The sequence below is a fragment of the Acanthochromis polyacanthus genome, chromosome 12 (genome assembly GCF_021347895.1).
Source record: "Acanthochromis polyacanthus isolate Apoly-LR-REF ecotype Palm Island chromosome 12, KAUST_Apoly_ChrSc, whole genome shotgun sequence".
NCBI classification, from domain to species: domain Eukaryota; kingdom Metazoa; phylum Chordata; class Actinopteri; family Pomacentridae; genus Acanthochromis; species Acanthochromis polyacanthus.
In genome coordinates this window covers 30,629,773-30,655,551 of record NC_067124.1, presented here as the reverse complement: position 1 = coordinate 30,655,551, position 25,779 = coordinate 30,629,773, and the positions used below count along the sequence as shown (strand labels likewise).

Below are 25,779 nucleotides of genomic sequence, written 5' to 3'. Positions count from 1 at the left end.
TCGTACTTTAACCCTCATCTTGTCCTGCGGGTCAAAATTGACTCGTTTTAAAGTTTGTCAATGTGGGAAAAAAATATGTTTCACGGTGAAACTTCTGATGTCCACATTTTCAACATTTTTGGGAAATTTTTGAGCATTTTTTTGGTGGAAAAATGGAAATGTTAAAAATGTTTAAGAACATTGACAAAAAAAAAAAAAATCAACCAAAATCCAGTGAAATTCGCTGGATTTTGGTTGATTTTTTTGTCAATGTTCTTAAGAAAATATTGGAAGTTTTACTGTTATGTATGTAATTACTCTACATATTTTTTACTCATTTTTGGAAGATTTTTACTGATTTTTTGAAAATATTTACAAGAATTGTTTCGCCAAATTTGGGGGATTTTTTAAAATAAAAATTTTAAGGGAAACTTTTAAGGAATTATTGGAATTTTCTTCCTGAAGGTTTTGCAAATTTGCAAAAAATTTGAGTGATTTTTTGCTGAATTTTTGTTGGTTTTTTTTCAGACAAGGAAATATTTTTTGGTGCCCATAAATGAAGACAACAGGTTAAAGAACCACAGAAAGTCTGTGGGCTTCAGGAAACCATGATGGAAGTTTGTCACCATTTTCTAGTGTTTGATTAGTTAAATGATTTAATGGTAGATAAAATAATTGTTAGTTGCCGTTTTACTCTTATGCTTTTACATGGCATCAAACCAAATAAATCTAATATAAATGAAGAACCTTTAGTCCTTTAAAGAACCACATGAAATATGTGGGATTTAGGAAACTATGATGGAAGTTTCTCACTTTTTTCTGCTGTTTTTTTTTTTTGCCCAATGACTCAACAATAATAAAAATAATTGTCAGTTGCAGCTGTAATTTTCTGTGAATGTCTGCCAATTGAACCAAATAATTTTTAGTGCTTAAAGGAACCACATAAAGAAGCATCTAATTGAAGAGGTTCTCCAAATGGTGGTGGCGCTTTGAAGAACCAGAGAGCTTTCTGAAGAGCCATCATTCTTCCTAGCATATGAAAATATATTTATATTATTACACACATGAAACAACAGCTCACAGCTACATTATATTCTGTCATGAAGCACACATCTATGCGCTGAATATAAAGTGTTGCAGGCTATTTGGCCCAGCAGCTGACCCCCTGCAGAGCTCCTCCCTGCACCACCCAAACCCCCATCCCCACCAGCAGCAGAACTTTAGCGCCCAGAGACAGCGACAGGAGGAGGAGCAGGGGAGGCGAGGCTCCGGTCATGGACATGGGAGGCCGCGGAGGCAGGACGTACAGGGTGGCCTGCTCTTTGCCCAGCGGGTTGGAGGCGCTGCAGGTGTACTGCTGCCCCGGTTCCACGTCCCTCAGCTGGCTGACGGTGTGGAAGTGAGCGGAGGAGCCCTGAGAAAGAGGCCCGACCAGGGCGCCCTCCAGCAAGTCGTCCGGGCCGAGCCACTGGACGTCGGGCACTGGGGAGCCCTGAACGCGGCACAGAGCTGTGTAGCCGGACTGCTCACTGCCCTCCACCGCCAGGGTCAGGATCTTTGGGGGAGCTGCAGGAAGAACACAGGAAATAGAAAAAAAAGTTAACGATAAATCAGAAAAGATAAATATAGCCACTGTGCAATTTAATATCTGTAAAAGCAGCTGAAATAATTGCAAATATGAAGTACATTAGCTGCATTTTTAGCTGATTTAAGTGCAGTCAAACAGTTTACTTTCATGGTCACTCATTGTAAAAAAACAAATAAGCATACACACGTGGACAAAATTGTTGGTACCCCTCAGTTAAAGAAGGAAAAACCCACAATTCTCACTGAAATCACTTGAAACTCACAAAAGTAACAATAAATAAAAATTTATTGAAAATTAAATAATCAAAAACAGCCATTACTTTTGAATTGTTGATTAACATAATTATTTAAAAAAACAAACTAATGAAACAGGCCTGGACAAAAATGATGGTACCTCTATAAAAGATTGAAAACTATTTGACCAGAGTGACATGATTAACTCAGGTGTGTCATTTAATTGACATCACAGGTGTTTCCAAACTCATAATCAGTCAGTCTGCCTATTTAAAGGGAGACAAGTAGTCACCCTGCTGTTTGGTGAAAAGGTGTGTACCACACTGAACATGGACAACAGAAAGCGAAGGAGAGAATTGTCCCAGGACATCCGAAAAAAAATTATAGACAAACATCTTAAAGGTAAAGGCTATAAGACCATCTCTAAACAGCTTGAAGTTCCTGTGACAACAGTGGCTCATATTATTCAGAAGTTCAAGACCCACGGGACAGTAGCCAACCTCCCTGGACGTGGCCGCAAGAGGAAAATTGATGACAAATTGAAGAGACGGATCATTGGAATTGTATCCAAAGAGCCCAGAGCAACCTCCAAAGAAATTAAAGGTGAACTCCAAGGCCAAGGTACATCAGTGTCAGATCGCACCATTCGTCGTTGTTTGAGCCAAAGTGGACTTCATGGGAGACGACCAAGGAGGACACCACTGCTGAAAAAAACTCATAAAAAAGCCAGACTGGAATTTGCAAAAATGCATGTTGACAAGCCACAAAGCTTCTGGGAGAATGTCCTTTGGACAGATGAGACCAAACTGGAGCTTTTTGGTAAGGCACATCAACTCTATGTTCATAGACTCAAAAACCAAGCATCCGAAGAAAAGAACACTGTCCCTACGGTGAAACATGGAGGAGGCTCAGTAATGTTTTGGGGCTGCTTTGCTGCATCTGGCACAGGGTGTCTTGAAAGTGTGCAAGGTACGATGAAATCTGAAGACTATCAAGGCATTCTGGAGAGAAATGTGCTGCCTAGTGTCAGAAAGCTTGGTCTCAGTCGCAGGTCATGGGTCTTCCAACAGGACAACGATCCAAAACACACAGCCAAAAACACCCAAGAATGGCTGAGAGAAAAGCGTTGGACTATTCTAAAGTGGCCTTCTATGAGCCCAGATCTGAATCCCATTGAACATATGTGGAAGGAGCTGAAACATGCCATTTGGAGAAGACACCCATCAAACCTGAGACAACTGGAGCTGTTTGCTCATGAGGAGTGGGTCAAAATACCTGTTGACAGCTGCAGAACGCTCATTGACAAATACAGAAATCGTTTAATTGCAGTGATTGCCTCAAAAGGTTGTGCAACAAAATATTAAGTTATGGGTACCATCATTTTTGTCCAGCCCTATTTCATTAGTTTGTTTTTTTAAATAATTATGTTAATCAACAATTCAAAAGTGATGGCTGATTTTGATTATTTAATTTTCAATAAATTTTTATTTATTGTTACTTTTGTGAGTTTCAAGTGATTTCAGTGAGAATTGTGGGTTTTTCCTTCTTTAACTGAGGGGTACCAACAATTTTGTCCACGTGTGTATATAAATAAAAGCAGTTTTTAATGTGGATATTGTGTTTTTTTTTTTGTTTTTTTTTTAAACAGTCAACATGTGAATTATTGCTTTATTGTGGTTTTTGCTAAATATTACAATGGATTTTGTTAAAAATTATCTCAAGTTTAACAAAACTGGAAAAATCTGGGAAATAAGTTACAAATTATTTACCATTTTCAATTCTTAAAATACTTTTTTCCTTTCAGATAACAGCAAATATTTAGAAAACAATGAATTACAATTTTTAAAATAGAGTAAAGAAAAAACTAAAATGGTGTAAATTTAAAGCCAAATGTTGAAAAGGAACAACATACTACTTGTAAAGATGGCCTGAGTTTTTGTCAACGAGTACGTTTTCCTGTGATTTTAATAATTAATAGGGAAAACTTGGAAGAATAGATTAAAAAAAAAAAACTGTAAACAAAATAAAAATATTTATAACTGCTTGAAAAATGCAATTTTTACTGGGAGCATGTGTGGTTTAAAAAAAATATGAAATTTGCACATTTAGATAAACCTTTCAAGTTTCATATTTATTTTAATAAGCTGGGTCAACATAAAAATTCTGCTAATTGCACCAACTATCCTGTTAACTTAAAGTCAAATTTGTTGCTTTTGTTTTTAAGACTTAGATGTTAAAACAATGATGTTGTTGAATTAGTTTCTTTAAAGTTGCTTGCATGAACAAAAACATGAAAATAATAATAATTATGGCAGTTAATTAAATATTCCAATTAAAAAATGTGAAAATACTAGTTGGAGTAAATACATTTTTGGAGTAATCAACTTCTAGACTTTTCTTAATCCTGCCAATCAAATATTCAAAGATACCTTTGACTGAAAGGAAAAAGCTGGTTATTCTATAGCTCCATGCAGTTCGTTGGTTTAGCATAATTTAAATAGCAGCTGTCACAACAACAACAACAAAAAATATGCCAACTGTTTCTTTAGTTTTCATTGCTGAGCCGAAACATTATTTTTTAGACTTAAATCTAGATCATTTAATATAAAATTACCCAAACAAGAACATTGTGTTCAGCTGATCCTCTCAGAATCAGCTGGAACTTTTCATTTGCATTATTTTTTCCAACATTTTTTATTTTTACTGTTAATATAGATTGGTTCCAAATAACTGACACTGGAAAAAAAACAACACAATTTTCATCTCCTAATTGCAACATTGTGAATCTACATCGTCTCTATCAAATAAAAACAGATTTAAATTACAAACCAGTCATCATTTGATGAAACTCGGACCTTTAAATGATTCAGTGTTTAGACATTGATCATTTAATCACATTTGACTCCATAAATCTCAATGGTGTGCTGATCTGAACCGTACCCTCTACTCTGAGCCTGGTCCCCATCTTGTCCTCGAAGCTGACGTGTTCTCGTCCCTGGACCTCCACCCGGCAGTAGTAGCGCCCGCTGTCCTGCAGGGTGGCGCCGTTGATGCGCAGCGATAGGTCGTGCTGCCTCGGGTTCCCCTCCAGTCGGTAGCGCTGGTCCTGCTGTGGGCCCGGCTCACAGGTGGGCGTCCCGGGCCGGCTGGTGCAGCGGTACAGGACGGTGGCGCCGGCGCCGTGGCCCAGACGCCATAACACCTGCAGGGAGGAATGCTGGGAGTGCTGGGGGTGGCTGAAGGTGCAGGGCAGCACCACCGGGTAGCCCTCGATGCCCCGCACCTCCGAGTGCACCTTCATGGACCAGCCGTCGTCTCCGGAGCCGAGAGCTGCTGGTCATATGTTCACCCACAGAGACACAATAGTCACTTAAACGGCAAACAAATGCATCAGAACGATCCTTTAAGTCAGATCAGCCGGATTTACACCAAGAAATCACACTGATTATCCGCTTTTTCACACTGAAACATATTTTAACCATTTAATGAACCGTTTATACCAGCATGTCTGTGTAGATTCTCAGTCATTATAATCATAGGAGCTTCAGTAGAAATCAAATGGACTTCTCTTGTAGGTTCCTGAAGACTTTTCAAGAACTTACCAGTTACAGAAATAACTCTCCCTTAGTCAGAACTGAAGGAGCCTCTTGGATGAAGATGAAACATCATCAAGTCCAATTGATTTCTACTGAAGCTCCCTCATTTATACCAACTCTTCTTACAGTTCTGCTTTACTTGTGTGTCTTCAGAGGAATCTACGAGGCTGATTTAGGGTAAAGTAAATGAAATTGGCTCACCTCCTGTAAGAGACAACAGCAGACCCAGAGTGCTGCAGACCAACCAGGCATCCATACTGAGACCACTGAAGAGATGACGGTGAGACAGGACGACTGTTTCATATGACTCAGTACCTCCCAGACATATCTCATGTTTTTCCAATTCCTCTATTTACAGTTCCTTCGTGTGAAGTTTTGTGGAAAAAAAAAACAAAAAACTAGGTTGTCTGTCAATAAAACCACTAAGTACTCAGTTGCCTTTTTAATTAATGTTAAGCACAACTTGTTGAAAATACTACAGAAATCAAGAATTTGCAGCAAAATGTGCTTTTCAATACACTTTCGATACACTTTATTTGATATATAAAATAAAAGTGTTTTTTGGATGCAATAAGTGATCATCAATGTACGTACAATGCACATTTCAAATGAGACAGTAATTATGTTTATGGAAATGTTTGTAATGATAATGATCTAGCAAGGTATGTTGGGTTTGTGGGCGGTGTTAACCCTTTAAGCTGCAGTCAATTCCAGCCGTTTTCAGTACCAAAAAAAAAAAAAAATCGCTAATATTCTATTTTTAAATAAAAAAAAAATACGAAAAATACGGGGAATATTGGACGCGCATCGCGAGGTGCATTTCCTTGAAAACGACCGATTCGGGGATTTTATACCGACTTCAGGACATGTTTTGGATAAAATAGTTTACTGGCTTGTGTCGTCTGGATGTAAAAGGTTGGATTATGGCCGTTTTTTGTGGAATATTTTTTTCTGTGTGTAATAATGAACCCGGAAATGTGAGTCGCGCTGTGTGCGTTGAAGCCGTGTATAGAGAACGGATGGATGAATATTTGTTTTTGTCGGACAAATGCGTTTTTCTCACCCGCTGTGGTAATCACATCTGAAAGTGGTTTATACCGGCAGATTCATGAGAATCTAAGCTTTCCATCGGCGTATAGTGTTTGTATAATCGCGTTTGCAGCCGTCGGACATTCTTGAAATTCCTATGCCAATTAGTAGGTGTACCACAGGCGGTACACTGAAGTTTAAGTGAAATGGTATTTCTCTAGTTTATTGATGTATTTGTTTTAAACATACAATAAAACATGTAAACCCGTGGTTGTGGTCTTGTGTGTGGCCTCTTTTACTTCTAACAGGAAATATTTACTTTTCATATGACACATTTCACAACATGTCCTTAATTTATACTTTTTGTTTGAATATGTGAGAGTCTGACCTTGTGTATTTGTTTCTGATAAGCCAGAGGATGTGGCAGCAGACTGTCATTGTGTTTGTGATCATCACAGGTAAGATCCTTCATATTAAGACCAATAAGAGCAACCAGAAGTCTTAAAAAATGTCCTGAGATTATTCTTAAAGTGTAAATGGGAGAGGAACATTTGATCGAAAGAGGAAGGCTATTTTAAAGCTCAGATGTATGTAAAGACGGATGTGGCTGCTGTGACATCCTCCACTGGTTTTTATGATAACCATTTAAAAGCCTCAAGTTCAGCATTTGGCCTTCACCATCTTGATTTTTTGATATGGGATGTAATGAGAAGGGATGAATCTGACTGAGAACTTGATGACACTACATACCCCCAAACACAACTTGGTTATCGTCTATTTTCCTCCAAATTAGGACAACAGTTTATTTAATTAACATTATGAAGGAGTCTTGAACTAGTGATCGAGACCATAAACTCATTAGGCAAATGTTTATTGAGGTAGCATATAAAGTAAGAAATAGATTAATTTTCTCTTTAATGCAATCAGACTTTGTTTAGCAAATAGCGGCTTCGCCCCCTGCTGGCTCTTAGACAGAATGCAGGTTCAAGTTATAGGTGTTTTACGCTTTGGTGATTTTCAATGTGCCGAACAAAAAACTGAATTGACCTGACTCCCTGTAAATCACAGAAATAAACTCAGCACTAATGAGAGCAGAAAACCTGTATGAGGACACCTTCGTCTTCAACCATTCTGTGGTCCTCATTTACAGGCACCAAAAAAAATATTGTTTCCTTGTCTGAAAAAAAAAAAATGCAAAAATTCAACAAAAAAATTCCCCAAATTTCAGAAAATTTGCAAAACCTTCAGGAAGAAAATTCCAAAAATTCCTTAGAAGTTTCCTTTGAAAACTTAATTTAAAAAAAATTAAAAATCCTCCAAATTTAGCAAGAAAATTCTTGTAAATATTTTCAAAAAATGAGTAAAAAAATCTTCCGACAACGTCCTAAAAATATCTAAAATGATTACACACACACACACACATTTATATATATATATATATATATATATATATATATATATATATATACACACATACACTATTATTTTCTTCAAGAACATTCACATAAAAATCAATTTTTTTCCCAAAAAAAAAAAACATGTTCAAAGATTTCCCAAAAATGTTGAAACTGTGGACAGCACAAATTTCACTGTGAAAAAAAATTTTTTTCAGCATTTTCAAACTTTAAACCGGGTCAATTTTGACCCGCAGGACGACACAAGAGTTAATTCTCCTCTAAAAATCTGTCAAAAGGCTCAGAATCAGATAAGCACAAATTATTCTCACACGGACAAAACAAGATGACTCTTCTACTGAAACCTCAAAGGATCTTTAAAAAGCTGCTTTTTACCATCTGTCCACTTTACAAAACAACAAAACACTTGATTTATTTCCACAAAGGAAGGAAATCTATGGAAACATGAGAGTTCATAGCAGCTGGACTGCAGTGATTGTGAAGGAAACAGGAGAGACAGGTTTAGGACTAATGAAACGGAAATGGATGAAAAAACAAGAAGGATGCCAGGAACAGAATATTATGGAGAGTTCAACAGATACAGACGCTCACAGATTTCAGAGCAGCCAGACAGAAAATCTCACCTGCAGAAGGAATTCCATCTTCATTACAGAACATGTTTCAGAGGTTTTCTACGAAATCTGATCCAGAAGACTTTGAAGGAGCAAAACCTGAAGCCAGCAGCAGACTGACGCTGAGCTTCCTGCTCAGGTGGAGGAGGAGTGTGGAGCAGAAGGAGTGGAGGAGTCTCAGTAGAAGGACAGAGATGCAGCAGAGCAGTCCACATCCACTCATGATACTCTGAGATCCACAGGAACCATGCTGCCAGCTGTTCTCAGAGCAGTTCACGCTGCAGCACTGACACTCATGTCCACTTCTTCTGATTCCTTTCAGTCTCTGCTGTATGAAGCTCACCACCTCCCAGTAACATGGACCAGTCAGAGTCTCTACATACCAGCTGCTGCTTCAACCTCTGGATCATCAGGACACACTTCATCCTCTCACCACAAACATCCTCCTGATCATCACCACCATCTGCAGAGCGAAGAAGAAAAAGCAGAGGAGATCAGTGAGTGTTTGTAGAGACTCTTCATCAGCTGTTGGTCAGTGACGCAGCTCATCAGGATAAAGAGCAGCAGGACTTCAGACACAGATCCAGATGTGACTACTGGACCGAGCAGAGCTTCTGGTCTGTAGAAAGACCACTTGGTCACTAAACATGACGCTGCTGCTGTGAAATAAAAGCTGCTGGTTTGCAGGCTTCAGTCTCACTGACCTCAGAGCTGTGACAAACAGACTGATCAGCTGATCACTGCTGAAATGAGACAACAAACAGTGAGATCAGATCTGATGGACACTTTGATGAAGGACGACCACTGTCTCTGCACATCTGGAAGGCTGTCAGCTGGAACCAGCTTTCTTTCCTCAACACAGCAACAGTTTGCTTCACATCCACTCAAACACACCATGACAACACACTTGTGGCTCCTCTGATTGGCTGACTACTGTCTCTGTGTTTCTGTCTCCATTCTGCTCTCACAGCTTCACTGTAAAGCTGCAGGTTTACAGGAGACATTAGATCTTTGCTTTGATACTGACTGTGTTAAGCAGAAAACTGCTGGAAGCAGCAGAGAATGACTGGAACCTTCTACTGACCCCAGATCCTTCAGGCTGCAGTCTGGACTCTCCTTAAGATCTAACAGATGTATCACTGATGGACGCTGCAGGTTGTTGCCGGTCAGCTCCAGATGTTCCAGATGGGAGGGGTTGGACTTCAGAGCTGAGCCCAGATAATCACAGCTGATCCCTGACAAACCACAGCTCCCCAATCTGAATAAAGAACACAAGATGTAGATAAAATCATTGATGATCCATCAGGTGTGTTCAGGTTCTCAATGTGCAGATCAACATTACTTTGTCCTCAATCAGCTTTTCTCTAAAAGCAGCACAGTGACTTTGTCCTTCCCTTATTGTGGATCATCATCATGTCAGCCTTCTACACACATCATCCACATGTCTGCTCAACATTCACCCACCTATTCATGTCCAGACATCAGTAACATGCTGCATCATCAACAGGATCAGTCAAATAAAACTCAACACAAACCAAAGAAATATTTAAACTTTGTCACTTCAAACTGATCTGAGATCAGAGGATCTTCTGGATCCAGATGTGACTCTTCAGCTCAAATTACAAACATTCATTTACTTTAACAACTAACGCTCAACATTTTCTTCACTTTCTCCTGCAAACACTCCACTTTTGTCACAACAAACTCAACTGAGGACAAAAACAGAAAATGTGAGCTAGAGCAGATTCACAGCTTCATGGAAGGAAGTTCTGTTGAACAGAAGTGAGCTTCAGATGTCATCAAACACATCAGATCTACAACAGTAACAGACAGTGAACTGACTTCAGAGTCTTCAGGATGCAGTCTGGACTCTCCAGAAAATCACACAGCTGTTTCACTCCTGCATCCCCCAGCTCTCTGTTTCCACCCAGGTCCAGATGTTCCAGATGTGAGGGGTTGGACTTCAGAGCTGAGACCAGATAATAACAGCTGATCTCTGACAAACTGCAGCCCACCAATCTGAAGAAAGAATAAAAGATGTGAGTTCAGGAGACAAAGTTCCTGCTTTATTCAGAGTTTCATCATGAGTTCTGAGCTGAAGAAATCTGGAATTCTGTGCATCAAGTCAATGTAAAATCTCCTTCAAATGTTCTTTTCACATGTAAAGCTTCATGAATGAGATCTGTTCATTTATTCTACCAGAGGAGAAGTTGCTGCACCACAGAGGACAAAAACATTTGATTCCAGGACATCAAGGTGAAAAGCATCTAAAGGTTGAGCAGCAGATAAAGCCATTGTCTTCACTTCAGTCATCTCACAGCTCCAAAGGCTGGAAAGGATGAAGGAGAGAGTTTGTCCCACTGGTGAGCTTCCAGTTAAAGTGTTGCAGTGATGTGACACATGCTGAGTGTTTTCTTTAAATTTCTAGCATTAATTTAGGGTGTTTTTAATCTCTGTTTAAACACTTGTGTGCAATTTTTTGTATATGTACTTTTTTATTATCTTTTTTCCTGCTGCGGCCTGTTGCCAGGTCATCATTGTAAATGAGAAATTGCTCTCAACTGGGCTTACCTGGTAAAATGAAGAATTAAAACAAAAGTGACACAACAGGTGCTGACAGGTGAGGAGAGTTCTTCTACTCACTGACTTCTATCAGCTCAGCACAGACAACTTTAAGGACACTTTAGCTTTGACTCTGGACTGAGTCTAGACTTTATAACTCTCTACTACATTTAAAAAGAAAAACTCTTTGGATGATTCACACCAGTCATTAAAACTGATGAGAAAACAGAAACATTCACCCAAAGATAAGAACTCTGAATCACTGAAAACATGATGTCTTACTCCAAAGTCTTCAGAATGCAGTCTGGACTCTCCACAAAACCCCTCAGATATAATAATCCTGAATCCTTCAGGTCGCTGAAGGTCAGGTCCAGATGTTCCAGATGGGAGGGGTTGGACTTCAGAGCTGAGACCAGAAAATAACAGCCGAACCCTGACAAACCACAGCCCTTCAATCTGAAGAAAGAATAAAAGATGTAGATAAAATCATTTTTGATACATCAGGCGTGTTCAGGTTCTCAATGTGCAGATCAACATTACTTTGTCCTCAATCAGCTTTTCTCTAAAAGCGGCACAGTGACTTTGTCCTTCCCTTATTGTGGATCATCATCATGTCAGCCTTCTACACACATCATCCACATGTCTGCTCAACATTCACCCACCTATTCATGTCCAGACATCAGTAACATGCTGCATCATCAACAGGATCAGTCAAATAAAACTCAACACAAACCAAAGAAATATTTAAACTTTGTCACTTCAAACTGATCTGAGATCAGAGGATCTTCTGGATCCAGATGTGACTCTTCAGCTCAAATTACAAACATTCATTTACTTTAACAACTAACGCTCAACATTTTCTTCACTTTCTGCTGCAAACACTCCACTTTTGTCACAACAAACTCAATTGAGGACAAAAACAGAAAATGTGAGCTAGAGCAGATTCACAGCTTCATGGAAGGAAGTTCTGTTGAACAGAAATGAGCTTCAGCTGTCATCAAACACATCAGATCTACAACAGTAACAGACAGTGAACTGACTTCAGAGTCTTCAGGATGCAGTCTGGACTCTCCAGAAAATCACACAGCTGTTCCACTCCTGCATCCTGCATGTAGTAGTTGCTGCTCAGGTCCAGATGTTCCAGATGGGAGGGGTTGGACTTCAGAGCTGAGCCCAGATAATCACAGCTGATCTTTGACAAATTGCAGCTCCTCAATCTGAAGAAAGAATAAAAGATGTAAGTTCAGGAGACAAAGTTCCTGCTTGAAATCATTCAGAGTTTCATCATGAGTTCAGAGCTGAAGAAGCTTCAGAATGTCCAACTTTACAAAATGGAAACTCCAAACAGCTGAAGTCAACAGGAAGCAGCTTCAAACATTCCAACAGAAGCAGTGAAGAAGAGCTCTCATTAATATTAATGACAACATGCTGCTGCTTCAAAAAAGACGGAGTGACTTCAGCTCTGAAACTCTGCAGCTCCACCAGTGGCTCCATCCACACAAACTCATGCAGAGCAACAAACACAAGGAAAAACATTCTGACATTCATTTCATTTCCTGCTCAGAGTCACACAAACACACAAGGAGGAAACGTGGACAAAATGAGGCTCCAGACTCTACAATATCTTCATGTTCTGGAACCACGGAGACGTTTCAATCAGGACTCATTCAGATGATTTCATTCTTCATCCGTCTGTTATTGATGGTGGAAAGTGTCCATCATAGTTTTCAGAGGACCTGGTGACGTCTTCAGACTCTTTTCTCAAACACAAACATCTTCACTTTCAAATGACTCAAACCAGAGAAAAGAAGAAAATCAGCAGGAACTCCAGCAGAAAATCTTCCTGTTGCTCCTGATAAATGACTTCAACTGTTCATCAACTGTCACAACTTTTGCTGCTGGATTTTCTGCTCATTTAACAACTTACGGATCAGCTTCACGTTTCATCAGCAGCTAAATCAAACGGCTGCATCTGGGATTTCAACATTTCACTTTCTGAACATCACATGGCTTCATCCAAGTGTTGAACCAGCAGATGCTGAATATTATTGTCGGTCTCTCAGGATGTAAAACTGCTTCAATTACAGCTCAAACAATCAGTCCACTATCTGATGAGTCCATGGACAAAACATCAGAAACATTTCCTTCATGGTTGGAGTCATTGATCCAGTAAAACACCAAACTGGTTCCAGTCTGTCGGCTGTCAACATTTTCTATTTTCCGTCACACTCAACTCAGTATTTGTGCTTTTGGACTGTTGCTGGAACAAAACCAGACATTTGAAGGCGCCACCTTCATCTCTGACAAAGTGGGATCAACAGTTTTCACTCTTTTTCCCCTTTTAGATTTTATTTAATCACTGACACGAAAATAAACCACAAAATAATCCTGAGTCGCTGCCTGGTTTCAATCTGAAGTGTAGAAAAACATGAGGTCAGATCTGAGCTGAAGATCACGTGTCAGAGTTTCACAGTCACTTATTCACTGGAGGATTTTTCTGCTTTTATTGAGCTTTGAAATGTGCAGCTCAACATTTCTCTGCCACAGTCAAAAGACTCAAGCAGAGAAGAAGAAAACAGACGTTGCCATGAAGATCCTCAGTGTGGATCAGTAGAAGATCAGCCTGATGGCTGCAGTTTAGAGTCACCACAACTTTACATCACATTCATCTCAGCACACAAAGAAAACATGATGTCTGACCTCAGAGTCTTCAGGATGCAGTCTGGACTCTCCAGAAAACCACACAGATGTTTCACTCCTGAATTCTTCAGCTTGTTCACACTCAGGTCCAGATGTTCCAGATGGGAGGGGTTGGACTTCAGAGCTGAGCCTAGATAATCACAGCTGAGCTCTGTCAAGCTGCAGCTGCACAAACTGAAGAAAGAATAAAAGATGTGAATTCAGGAGACAAAGTTCCTGCTTGAAATAATTCAGAGTTGTGTGTGTGTGTGTGCGTGCATGCTTTCATTCCATCTCTGTATAAATCAGAGTGAATCAAAAACCAAACCGTTCCAACCAGCAGCTCTCAGATCAGATCGTCATGTGACCACAAACGCCTGCATGGAGGAACAAAAGTACACTACAAAGATGCACAAATCCCCCAAATACACACACACACATGTTTAGAGTTTCAGATGAACACACCACCACCACACACACTAAGCTACTGTAACTCCTTTTCAGAAATATTTTGGACATTTGAGGGACAATCAATGATCTTCTACTGAGTCTGGAGGCCTGAGTGTGCGTGTTCATACATGTGTGTGTGAGCTGATAGGAGCCCCATCAGTCAAATATGACATCATGATTTCATATTTAAATGAATCCAACCAGAGAGAAGAAGAAAACAGACATTCCCATGAAGACCCTCAGTGTGGATCAGTAGAACATCAGCCAGATGGCTGCAGTTTAGAGTCACCACAACATTACATCACATTCATCTCAGCACACAAAGAAAACATGATGTCTGACCTCAGAGTCTTTAGGATGCAGTCTGGACTCTCCACAAAACCACTCATATGTTTCACTCCTGAATCCTTCAGCTCTTTGTTTCTACCCAGGCCCAGATGTTGCAGATGTGAGGGGTTGGACTTCAGAGCTGAGACCAGATAATCACAGCTGATCTGTGTCAAACTGCAGTCCCACAAACTGAAGAAAGAATCAAAGATGTAGATAAAATCATCGGTGATCCATCAGATGTGTTCAGGTTCTCAACGTGCAGCTCAACATAGCTTTTTCCTCATCAATCAGCTTTTCTCTAAGAGCAGCACAGTGACTTTGTCCTTCTCTTATTGTGGATTATCATCATGTCAGCCTTTTACACACATCATCCACATGTCAGCACAACGTTCATCCACCTATTCATGTCCACACATCAGTAACATCTGCTGACCTCAGTCCACTCGTTACAGAATCAACATCAAATCTCTTCATTCTTTCATTTATTCCATCACCTTTTTCTTCTGTGGAAATCAGCTTTGTCTCATTTACATCTCCTAGTGTGTAGGAGATGTGAATGACAATAGTCACATGTCATCTGTACATTACAGAGGGATTCTGATTCCTGCTGTCCACAGCTCTCTTCCTAACAACTCTACTGGAAGGAATCACTTCATCAGCTCAGCTCACACTAACATCAAGCTTCAGCTTCTGACTGACCAAACTTCCACACTGTTGACAACTAAACTCCTCTTTGACTTCCTGAGACTCCACTGCAGCTCAGCACAAACACTGTGGAAATACAAACATACTGACTGGATCTATGGAAGTCACACTGCTGAAGCCTCATCACTTTCACATCAGCTTTACATTCAGACACATAGCAGGACTGTGAATTCTGTCCTCCATCTTGGAACTCTGCAGTCAGCTGATCAGGGGATTTATTCAGACACAACTATTACTGACACTAAGAAATCTCAATGTTCATGTGAACACCAGGATGTGCAGATCTGTGATCCACCATCAATGATTATTACTTTGACCTACTGATATTAAGGAACATGAGGATGATTAGTTAATCATCATAAATGATTCACGTATTCATTTCAACAGTTCAGGTTCCTTTTCAACATCTCACAGTTCTGACAAATATTATCAACTCCAGAAGGAAACCCTACAGATGAACAACATCAGCACCAACATGGACCTGAAGCAGGATTTAACTGAACTGTTAACAGCTGTACTCTGACCTGAGAGACTCCAGTTTACAGTTTGGATCCTTCAGTCCATCAGAAAGAATCTCCACTCCTAAATCCTGCAGGTCGTTGTGGCTGAGGTCCAGTTCTTTCAGACTGGAGGACGGAGAGCTCAGGACTGAGATTAGAGCTTCACAGCTTCTCTCTGAGAGGTTACAGTTTCTCAGCCTGAGGGATAATTAACAAAGATCACAAACGCAATGTTTCATTCATCGTGTACAACATTAAACATGATGGAAATAGTTAATAAATCCACCTACTGAGCTTTGTTGGAGGCCTTGACCACCGGCAGCAGCCTCAGAAGAGCCTTCTCTGAACGAGAGTATTTCTTCAGGTCAAACTCCTCCAGATCTTCTTCTGATGACAGTAAGATGAAGACCAAAGCTGACCACTGATCAGGAAACAGGTCATCTGTGGACAGACGTCCTGATCTCAGGGACTGTTGGACCTCCTCCACTAGAGAAACATCCTTCAGTTCATTCAGACAGTGGAACAGATTGATGCTTCTCTCTACAGACACCTTCTTCTCGATCTTCTTCTTGATGTACTCCACCATTTCCTGATTGGTCTGTGAGCTGCTTCCTCTCTGTGTCAGCAAGCCTCCTAGTTTGTCCTGATTGGTCAGCAGTGACAGACCCAGGAGGAAGCGCAGGAACAAGTCTAGATGTCCGTTTGGACTCTGTAAGGCCTCGTCCACAGCTGTCTGGTAGAAAGCTGTTGACGGATCAACTTTCCTTCTCAGCATTTTAGGCCACCAGGATGTTTGTTGTTTTTCCAACAGGTTGATTCCAGATTTGATGAAGGTCAGATGGACATGAAGAGCAGCCAGAAACTCTTGAACACTCAGATGGATGAAGCAGAACACTGTGTTTGTGTACAGATTACCCTCCTTTTTAAAGACCTGTGTGAACACTCCTGAGTACTCTGAGGCTGTTCTCACATCGATGCCACAATCTGTCAGGTCGGACTCATAGAAGATCAGCTTTCCTTTCTGCAGCTGCACAAAAGCCAGTTTTCCCAGAGACTCAACCATCTTAATGCTGTCTGGACTCCAGTGTGGATCTGTCTTACGTCCTCCATCATACTTGACCTTCTTGACTTTGGCCTGAACCACCAGGTAGTGGATGTACATCTCAGTCAGGGTTCTGGGCAGATCTCCTCCCTCTCTGGTTCTCAGCAGCTCCTCCAGAACTGTAGCAGTGATCCAGCAAAACACTGGGATGTGGCACATGATGTGCAGGCTTCGTGATGTCTTGATGTGGGAGATGATGCTTCTGGCCTGCTCCTCATCTCTGGATCTCTTCCTGAAGTACTCCTCCTTCTGTGGGTCGGTGAACCCTCTGACCTCCGTCACCATGTCCACACACTCAGGAGGGATCTGATTGGCTGCTGCAGGTCGTGTGGTTATCCAGAGGCGAGCAGAGGGAAGCAGATTCCCCCTGATCAGGTTTGTCAGCAGCACATCCACTGAGGTGGACTTTGTGACATCTTCCAGGATCTCATTGTTGTGGAAGTCCAGAGGAAGGCGACATTCATCCAGACCGTCAAAGATCAACACAACCTGGAAGCGTTCAAACCTGCAGATTCCTGCTGCTTTGGTTTCACTGAAGAAGTGATGAACAAGTTCCACCAAACTGAACTTTCTCTCTTTCAGTAAATTCAGCTCTCTGAAAGTCAATGGAAACATAAGTTGGATGTCCTGGTTGCTTTTGTCTTCAGCCCAGTCCAGAGTCACCTTCTGTGTCAACACGGTCTTCCCGATGCCTGCCACTCCCTTTGTCATCACTCTTCTGATTGGCCCATCTCTTCCAGGTGAGCCTTTAAAGATGTCTTCTGGTCTGATGTTTGTTTCTCCTCTGTCTGACTTCCTGGATGCTGCTTCAATCTGTCCAACCTCGTGCTCATCACTGATCTCTGCAGTCCGTCCCTCTGTGATGTACAGCTCTGTGTATATCTCATTCAGGAGGGTTTGTCCTGCTGTAGAGACACCCTCAAACATTGTCTGGAACTTCTTCTTCAGAGTAGACTTCAGGTTGTGTTGACACTCAGTGAGAATCTCTGAATGAATAAACAACAAATGACACCAATGAGAAGATATGGTATTAGAATGACGAGGACATTTTCTGATCAGTGGGATCTGTTCAGATCCTCAGACTGTCACATCCTGACTGGGTAGAAGGTTTATGGAGGAATCGTGCACTAATATTCAACAGTAACCAAAATGTTGTCACAAAGAGGGTCAGGAAGACTGAGAGGAGGATTCAAAACAATCCCAGACACCAGACAGAAACAATTTTACTGACAGTACAGCAGGTGGGCAGGTAGACCAGCAAACAGAACATCATCAGAAACAAGGAACCATGAGGCTTCTGGATCATCATGTTTTCATGTTTGTTGTACCACTGATAATAAATGACATTTGTTTGGTCCATGTATGAATCACTGTGGAACGTGGATATTGTGATAAACTCACTGCAGCACATATGATGGATGCTGTCAGTTTCCTTTGAGATAAAACAAGAACAAATAAAACTAAAGTGGGGGGAAGTCACTCACACTTTTACGGTAAACTCCATGAAACTGGACTTTGTCTTCAACCACGATGGGCCAAGAAAAGGCCATAAAGACCTGGACCAAAGTTTGAAACCTTTAGAGAAGCTTCAGATGATCATTTTAGAACTGATGTGACCAACATGGAGGTCTGGTCTTCCTGTGTTTAAATGTTATTACTGGACAGCTAATGTCAGGTGATGCCCGACTACCAGACAGGTTCGCCATCAATCACTCACTTCTGCCCCCCTGTGGTTAAATTGACACCTGATGTCATTAATACATCCAACGCCTCACTGTCCTGTCACTTTGTACTGACCTTCTGTGAATCGCTCAGTTCCAGGTTGGTGGAAATTCAGTCACATTTTAACTAAATTAAATGTGTGTTTCAGTAAATATTACATTTCTCCAGCCACGTCCCATTACAGCACTGCTGGGCCTCACATTTGCTCCACACAGTAAAAGAGGATTTACAGCATAAAGACTTTAATTAATACAACAGTGATGCTTTTTGTGATCAACGGTATTTGAAGTCTGATCAACCTCCTCTCATTTTTACATCATGTGCAGATCAGACATTTTATCAGAGAAAACATTCCTCAGCTTCAGTCCAGATCTGAGAAACACTGAGTTTCATTCTCTTTCTCCACAACAAACAACTTCACACTAAATACTGATGGTCGGTGGCCATTTTAACTTTCCTTTGGTTTTTATTTATCTTGTTCTATTGAATTTAATTTATTATTGTTATTGTTGTTTTTACTGTTGCGTATCGCATTTTACTGTGTTTTGTCTGTTGTTTGCTGCTGGCTGCACCAAAAATTGCCCCACGGGGACATTAAAGATTTCTTGATCTTGATGGGTCCAACATTCTCATTGTGATTCAGCAGCACATAATGCAGAAAGTGTTCAGAGTGTGCCGGCTCTGAATAAAACATTTATAGTTCCTCCTTTTGAGGCAGCTCCAACACACATTGGTAACTTCTGAACATTTTCTGTAAATGACAGTAAACAAGAACAAAGGTGCAGATAAAGGTTTAGTTGTTTCCATCAGAATGATCTGGACATAAAGTCAGTGGAAGGTAGTCCTTTGGCTGTTTTCTAACCAGTGGTAAATGATTGGATTTGTCACTGCCTGCTGCTGAAACTCTGCAGGGATGGCGGCTGCTCTGCACCTGTCAGGCTCAGGACGACTGCCTTGGAGACTTTGTGCTTTTTAAATCCAGAATGTCGATACTCTGACAGTAACAGCTCTGTTCCAGCCAGACTTCAGCTGCACTCTGTAATTAATGCTGCTGTTTGATCAGATCTCAGTGGTTCCACAGGCTGACAGTTTACTGTGCTGCTGGGTGAGACAGTGAGACCCATGTGCAGCCAGAGACTGAGTTTAGAGGGTGGACACAATAACCCAGGTGGTTTTCTGAAGCTACAATTTCCTTGTGTTCCCTGAATGCCTCACATGCATCAGTAGCTGCTGCCCGGCGGCCGTGCACAGAGAAGCTTCTAGTCTGCACTCTGATGTGTGACACCAAACATTAGTCTGAACAGAGTGAAATACGCCTTCTAGAATCAGAGGGATTCTATCTACCTGGACAGACACACAGACAGACCTGCTAGATGTCAGGAGCACTGCTGACCAATGAAAATGTTTAGTCTCACCTGACAGCTTTTAGTCTGCATGCTGGAGGACGGAAGGTTTCTGTCAGTTTGTCACTTTTCTAATGATTCTGTATCTGCCAACTGCATTCAAATCTAGTTTGTCTGCTAAAATATTTAGTTCCAGCAAACAAGTCACAGGTTAGTCAGTTTTCTCTTGATCTAAGGTGGTGTTACATCAGTCGTGTCCTGCTGTCTGTGATGGTTGTTTTCTACACTTTTCCATAGGACTCTGTACTGATAGAGACTCTCAGAGGAATCCAACTCCCCTCACATTTACAAACACAGCACTCACTAAAACACTGATTCTCAGACACTGGAGGACACCAGCTGCTCTGTGTTTACATCACTTGGTCACATGGACAAAGTGTGTTTGGGAAAACGCACTATGACTTTAACTGCATCATGACCACATTGTTTTGATCTTCCTGTTGGTTCCGGGTTCCAGTCTCATGTAGACGGTGGTTGTGATGCTTTGTGTAACATCATCTACTGTCAGCTGCTACTGTGTGTTTGGAGCTTGTGGCTGCTGGTTTCTGTGTGGATTATTTGTCCTGATGGTTGTTGATCAGTAACGCGTCTCCTGTGTGACACGTTAAGAAGTGGATCAGAAAACATCACCACATTCTCTCCACTGATCTCTACGTGGATCACATGTTTGTTTTCTAGAAAGATCTCAGAGATTTAGTCCAGTCTGACGTGCTCAGGTTTCACTACATATCATTTGTCCTGCTGCTGTGGATTTCCTTGGTCCTGTGGGTGGTTATTCCAGATCTATCATGTTCACTGATCATTCTAACATCTACATATTGTGCTTGATATCTCTGCTACGTCCCACTTTTCATCTTTCTCTGACTTACCTTCAGGTTCTTTGATGGTTTTTGGGATGTTCTCCACCAGATCATTTCTGGGAATCTCCTGCAAAGCCTTTACAGCGACTTTAATGGTGTAGATGCAGTAGCTCTGAAACATCTGATCCACTGTGTCCATCCTATCGGCTTCCTCCAGTCGAGACTTTGGGATTGGATTAAAGTCTTTCATCAACTTATCACACAACAAAAACTTAAATTTTTTAAAGTCTTCTTTGGCCAAATCCTCCAAAATCCCATAAAGGATTTTTCGAGGTGTTTCTACCCTGTAAAGATCCAAGAGAAACAATAAGAAATAAATCGGTTCTGTGAAACCCTGACCATGATTGAAGCAGCAGTTTCAAGCTTCATTAGCAAGTGAAACGGCTTCATTCTGTCCAATCAACAACAGATCAGCAGGATTCTTGCTTCTAGAATACCAGACATCTCTTCATGCTGGTTTGCATCAGATCAACTATCAAACATGCTATCAAACACTTTTCCTCTTGCTATAGATCAAGTGTCTGTTTCTGCTGCATATCACTGCTGTTTAGCGCTCAGATCTAATCCACACATGCAGATATCAGAACTCTGAAGCTGGCAGAGCTTTGCTGTGTTAGTGGTGATACAACAGTTCAACTGATCTGACAGACAGCATTTCTTCTTCCTGCTCAGTCATCTTCAGGTCACTTTACAGCAGAAACATTTTCTTACTTTGTGTCTGAGGGTTCAGGTTCTTTACTGGAGCCTGGAGGACCTTTGGATCGGTCACTCTTCGTGGACAGACGTCTGGAGGCTGGAGGCTCTGCTCCGTCCTCCTCTTCCACCAAACCACTCATCACTCAGTCAGAGTTAAACCAGCAGCACTGAGTGACACACAACAAGAATCAGAACAAACAAGTCTGTTCCAGAATCAGATCAAACTTTCAGATCAGGGAAAAAAAAAAAAAAACAGAGTTCAGAGAGGAACTAAAACAGTCAACAGCCTGCCTGATTTTCTGTTACAGTCCACAAACAGACAGACAGAAGACCAGTGAATACTTCCAACATCCAACAGTCCAGTCAGTGATACAACAGTGATCAGACATTTACACATTTCTCTGGAGGATTCTCATCTACTGAACTCACTTCAGGTCCACTCGGACACTTTCCTCCTTCATATGTTCAGCAAACATTTGGAGAGAAGAAGCTGATCATTCTGCTGGTTCTCCCATTTGATATGATGACGTCGTCACATCCTCAGAACTCCAGAGTCTGAAAAACATCAGAGTGACGTCAGAACCGGTCACACCTGCAGCACAAACCCAGTCTGTGTCAGACCGGTGTGGCGCTGCTCTGCTGGCGACCTGGACTCGTGCTATATTGTTTTTTATGTGTCTTATGTGCAATATTGTTTTTATGTGTTTTTGTGCAATACTGGTAGCACAGCTCTGAGTCCAAGACAAATTTCCCCAAGTGGGACAATAAAGTATATTGAATTGAATTGAAACCTCCCATCAGCTGATGGAGGCCTACTGTGTGTCCACCAGATGGAGCTGACTGACCAACCACAGATCAGGACCATGAGGAGGAGGAGCAGCAGTCTGGATCACAAACAAGGATACACGGTATGTTGACGCGTTGGCTTGTTCTGAGGCACAAAGCAGCCTGAGATTCCTATCAGGGACCTTCACTCTGTCCTGGCTGCACATGCTGCCTGCTTTTAAAGCGGCTCTTTAACTGGACTTTCACTGCCAAACACTTTTCCTAAAAAGCCTTATAGTCACATAATCCCTGAAGTTCTGTTGCTGTGCTGCCTATAAACGGTCACAGCCCCTCTCTCTCTCTCAGTGTGGACACAGTCTGATGAAGTTCAACAGAGGGCCTCTTTAACATTCAGTGAGAGTGACAGCAAATGTCAACATCTGTTGGTGTTTCTGTGATTCTGAAGAAGGTGGAGCTGCTTCAGTCCAACTTTACTCTGAAACAGTCCTGAATGAAGGGTAAGGAACAGATGCAGGAGCTGAACAGATCAGACAAAAACAAGAAGAAAGCAAGAGAAAAGGATGTTGGAAACCAGTTGAATCACATCAAGGTGAGGCATAAGAGAAGGGAGGGAGGGGTAGAGAAGGAGAACTAACAAGGAGGAGGTGCAGAGCGTACGTTTGACCAAATAACAGGAAGAGCAGAGACTGAGGGGTGGTCCTGCTGCTGAACCTCGACTAAAGATTTATCTTCATTTAACCTCCACAGGAAGACTAACTGCTTCTATTTACTGCATTCACAGACTATAGAGCAGTGATCATCAACTGGCGGCCCGAACCGTCCAATCCGGCCCGCGACTGGATTCCAAAATTGTGAGGATCAAAGAGAAAATATCATGTGGTCCACACTATTAAAGCAGTCAGTCCAGTCATTATTAAAGGATCCGTTTTCCACATCAACTTTTCGTTTCGTGGCCTTAGAGAGTGCCATTTTACCCGTGTTAAGAGGCCTTTTCCTGTCACTTCTGCGGTGCTTCTTTTTCAAGTGCTCTGTGAATAAAGTTGACTTGAGATGAGGCAAAATATCTCTATCACTCCTAGTGGCTGACTGTGGTACAGGTGATAGGAGCACTGACTCATAAAGGCTAAAAATGCCTTCAGTTTTGTAATGAAATGGAAAAAATATAAAAAATAAACATCAAATAATAATGTTATGCCAAAATTCGATTTTTATTTATTTTATGTTTGAGGGTCCGGCCCCCAAAGTGACTGTCCGGTAAAATTCTGGCCCTCTGGCAAATATAGTTGGTGACCCCTGCTATAGAGGCTAAGCTGATGCTTGAAGCCCATGAGATGCTTCACCAGGATTTTAAGAGTTGATACACCAACAAACTTTACCGCATCTGATGAAGAGAGCTGAGGTCAATGCTTGTGGCTCCCATAATCTGCGTTTTGTTACTTCAAACAATTGTAGTAAACAATAAAAATGTAAACAATAACGCAACGTTATTGTTTTGTGTTCATCCTCTTCAGCAATCAATGCATTAGAACTACGGTAATATGTGTGCACGCAAATTTGTATGGGCATTCATGTCTATGGTAACGCTGCCCATACCTTATCCAGAGAAATGCTGCTCCATGATCCATACGAACGATTTCCCTCGGTGTCCTCCGCGCTGCCCACACCAACAAACCAAACACCCACGCTCCGCTGGCTCTCACCTCTCCGGCAGGTGAGCAAACAAGGTTCCGCTGTGGTGGTGTCCCCTTCTCCGGTGTCCTCTCCTTCACGTAAGCAGACAGGTGTAGCTACCCACGCTGCTTCAGCTCACAGCCTGCTCCACATATGGCGCTAATATTTCCTTTCGCTTGTCAAACAAGAGCGTACTTTCTTTCAAAAGTCCAGCGTGTCACCAAATAGTTTGGACTTGAACGTAGAGGCTTGAAGCCCTGGAAGTGCTTCTCCAGGATTTAAAAAGTTAGTACGCACCAACAGCCCTCAGCACATCTTATGAAGAGAGCCGAGACCAATGCTTGCGGTTCTAATAATCTCTGTTTTGTTACTTCAAACAATTTTAGTCCGACAGGTTTTATCTCAAACAAACTTCTTCGACGGTCAAAACGGTTTTCCCTTCCGGGAGGAACACCTACCCGGACAAAGATTGGTTCCTATTTATAATATAACGGCTCCTACACAGACTTTATTGCGGAAATCTTGTGTTTCCTCTTTTCTTATTCCCTCCTTATATTTCACCTCTGATAATAAATCCGGGTGTTGTTGTCCAAACACTCCTACAGTGTTTCCCTCTTCTGGACCTGCTTCTCTGCTGCACCAACAGCTCTTTAGTTACTGAGATCTTTAAATATCTGAGACGTTTAAAAGGGAACACAGGAAGTGAAGCAGTTTTCAGTAAAAATCCTTTCACCAGATAGAAAGCTTCTTCAGCAGTCAGTATTAAAACACTCTTGTGATAAAAGAAGACCAAGAACAGAAAGAAGGTTTTCTGTCAGCAGAAGAAGAATAATGTTAAACTCTCACCTTGTTGACTGGGAACTGTTCATTTCTTTATTCTTCTGCTCCTCCTCTGATTCCTGTAAGTCATATGACTGCAGCTACCTCCAGTCAGCTGCGGGGTTTCCTGCATTCAACACATGTTCTGATGCTGCTCAGCTGAAGACACATTCACTAACAGAGTTGTGGAGAGACTGATCAGAGACACATTGTTGTTCCAACACTGAAAGAAGAACGCTGTCACCTGATCAACATGTTTTCACAGATTAGGATCAAACTCTCTCAGGTGTGATCAGTGAACTGGAGCTCTGCAGAGAGACACCAGATCCACAGCTGTTCACCGTCTTTCTGGGCCTAAAGTTCAGCCGTTTCCACCACAAACAGTCGCTTGTGTGTCCTCACAGTCCGCTTTATCTCTGAGCTCAGCCCATTGTTCTTTTGTCGTTTTGTCTCATTTTTGTTGTTGTTTGTCTTTTTTGACTGACTTTTGTTGTTTGTCTCATGCTTTTGTTGTTTTGTGTTTCCTTTTTGTCTCGCTTGTGCTGTATGATTTTTTGTTTGTTTCCTTTGTTGTCATTTTTATCATTTTGTGTCATTTGTGTAATTTTTTGTCTATTTGTTTTCACTTTATTATTTTTTAAAATAATTTTTTGTGTCTGTTTTGTTTCATGTCGTCTATCTCATTCTTTGTCATTTTGTGTCTCATTTATGTAATATTTTGTCTTGTTTTTGTTGTGTCTTTTTTGTCTACCTCTTGTTGTTTTGATCATAAAGTAAAATAACTGATAACTGAGGCTGAATGTTGATGAAACTGAATTTATTTTTCTTGAGACATTTCAGGTGGTTCGTGATGTTTAGTAAAAAGATAATTCCTTAAATGTGAACATTTTTGCACTAAAACAAAGAGAAAATGTGGAGTTGTGGTGATTTCTAGGTTATTATGCTGTGATTTTTACCACTTCAGATCAAACTGGGCTGAATGTGGCCTCTGATCTACATGAACCCATCCAGTTCTTCTACCCCCCAAAAAAACTGCTTTAAAG

General features: G+C 41.2%; 2 protein-coding genes across 7 annotated transcripts; both read right to left on the bottom strand.

The window, feature by feature from the left end:
- Positions 1-229: 229 nt before the first annotated feature.
- Positions 230-8,580, bottom strand: si:dkey-11p23.7 (V-set and Ig domain-containing protein). 2 transcript variants are annotated; one of them, XM_051956921.1, is made up of 4 exons: positions 8,464-8,580; positions 5,598-5,757; positions 4,741-5,133; positions 230-1,545 (listed from the first exon to the last, which is right to left on the bottom strand). In XM_051956921.1, exons 2-4 carry the CDS (start codon positions 5,650-5,652, stop codon positions 1,121-1,123), a joined length of 873 nt encoding a protein of 290 aa, XP_051812881.1. In that variant the 5' UTR covers positions 5,653-5,757; positions 8,464-8,580; the 3' UTR covers positions 230-1,120. The 2 variants fall into 2 exon arrangements, with proteins under 2 accessions (XP_051812881.1, XP_022049891.1); XM_022194199.2 differs by having other exon boundaries at positions 4,741-5,130.
- On the bottom strand, positions 7,281-24,866 carry LOC110951226 (NACHT, LRR and PYD domains-containing protein 3-like). Of its 5 annotated transcripts, none has more exons than XM_051956912.1 (13): positions 24,764-24,866; positions 21,890-22,015; positions 21,476-21,627; positions 20,774-21,048; positions 15,968-17,765; positions 15,702-15,875; positions 14,485-14,661; positions 13,714-13,887; positions 12,054-12,230; positions 11,296-11,469; positions 10,294-10,470; positions 9,536-9,709; positions 7,281-8,914 (listed from the first exon to the last, which is right to left on the bottom strand). In XM_051956912.1, the coding sequence occupies exons 3-13, from the start codon at positions 21,598-21,600 to the stop codon at positions 8,905-8,907; spliced, it is 3,435 nt and encodes a 1,144-aa protein (XP_051812872.1). In that variant the 5' UTR covers positions 21,601-21,627; positions 21,890-22,015; positions 24,764-24,866; the 3' UTR covers positions 7,281-8,904. The 5 variants fall into 5 exon arrangements, with proteins under 5 accessions (XP_051812872.1, XP_051812871.1, XP_051812874.1 ...); XM_051956911.1 differs by lacking the exon at positions 24,764-24,866 and adding an exon at positions 23,840-24,565; XM_051956914.1 differs by lacking the exons at positions 10,294-10,470; positions 11,296-11,469; positions 24,764-24,866 and adding an exon at positions 23,840-24,570.
- Between the last annotated feature and the right edge of the window lie 913 nt (positions 24,867-25,779).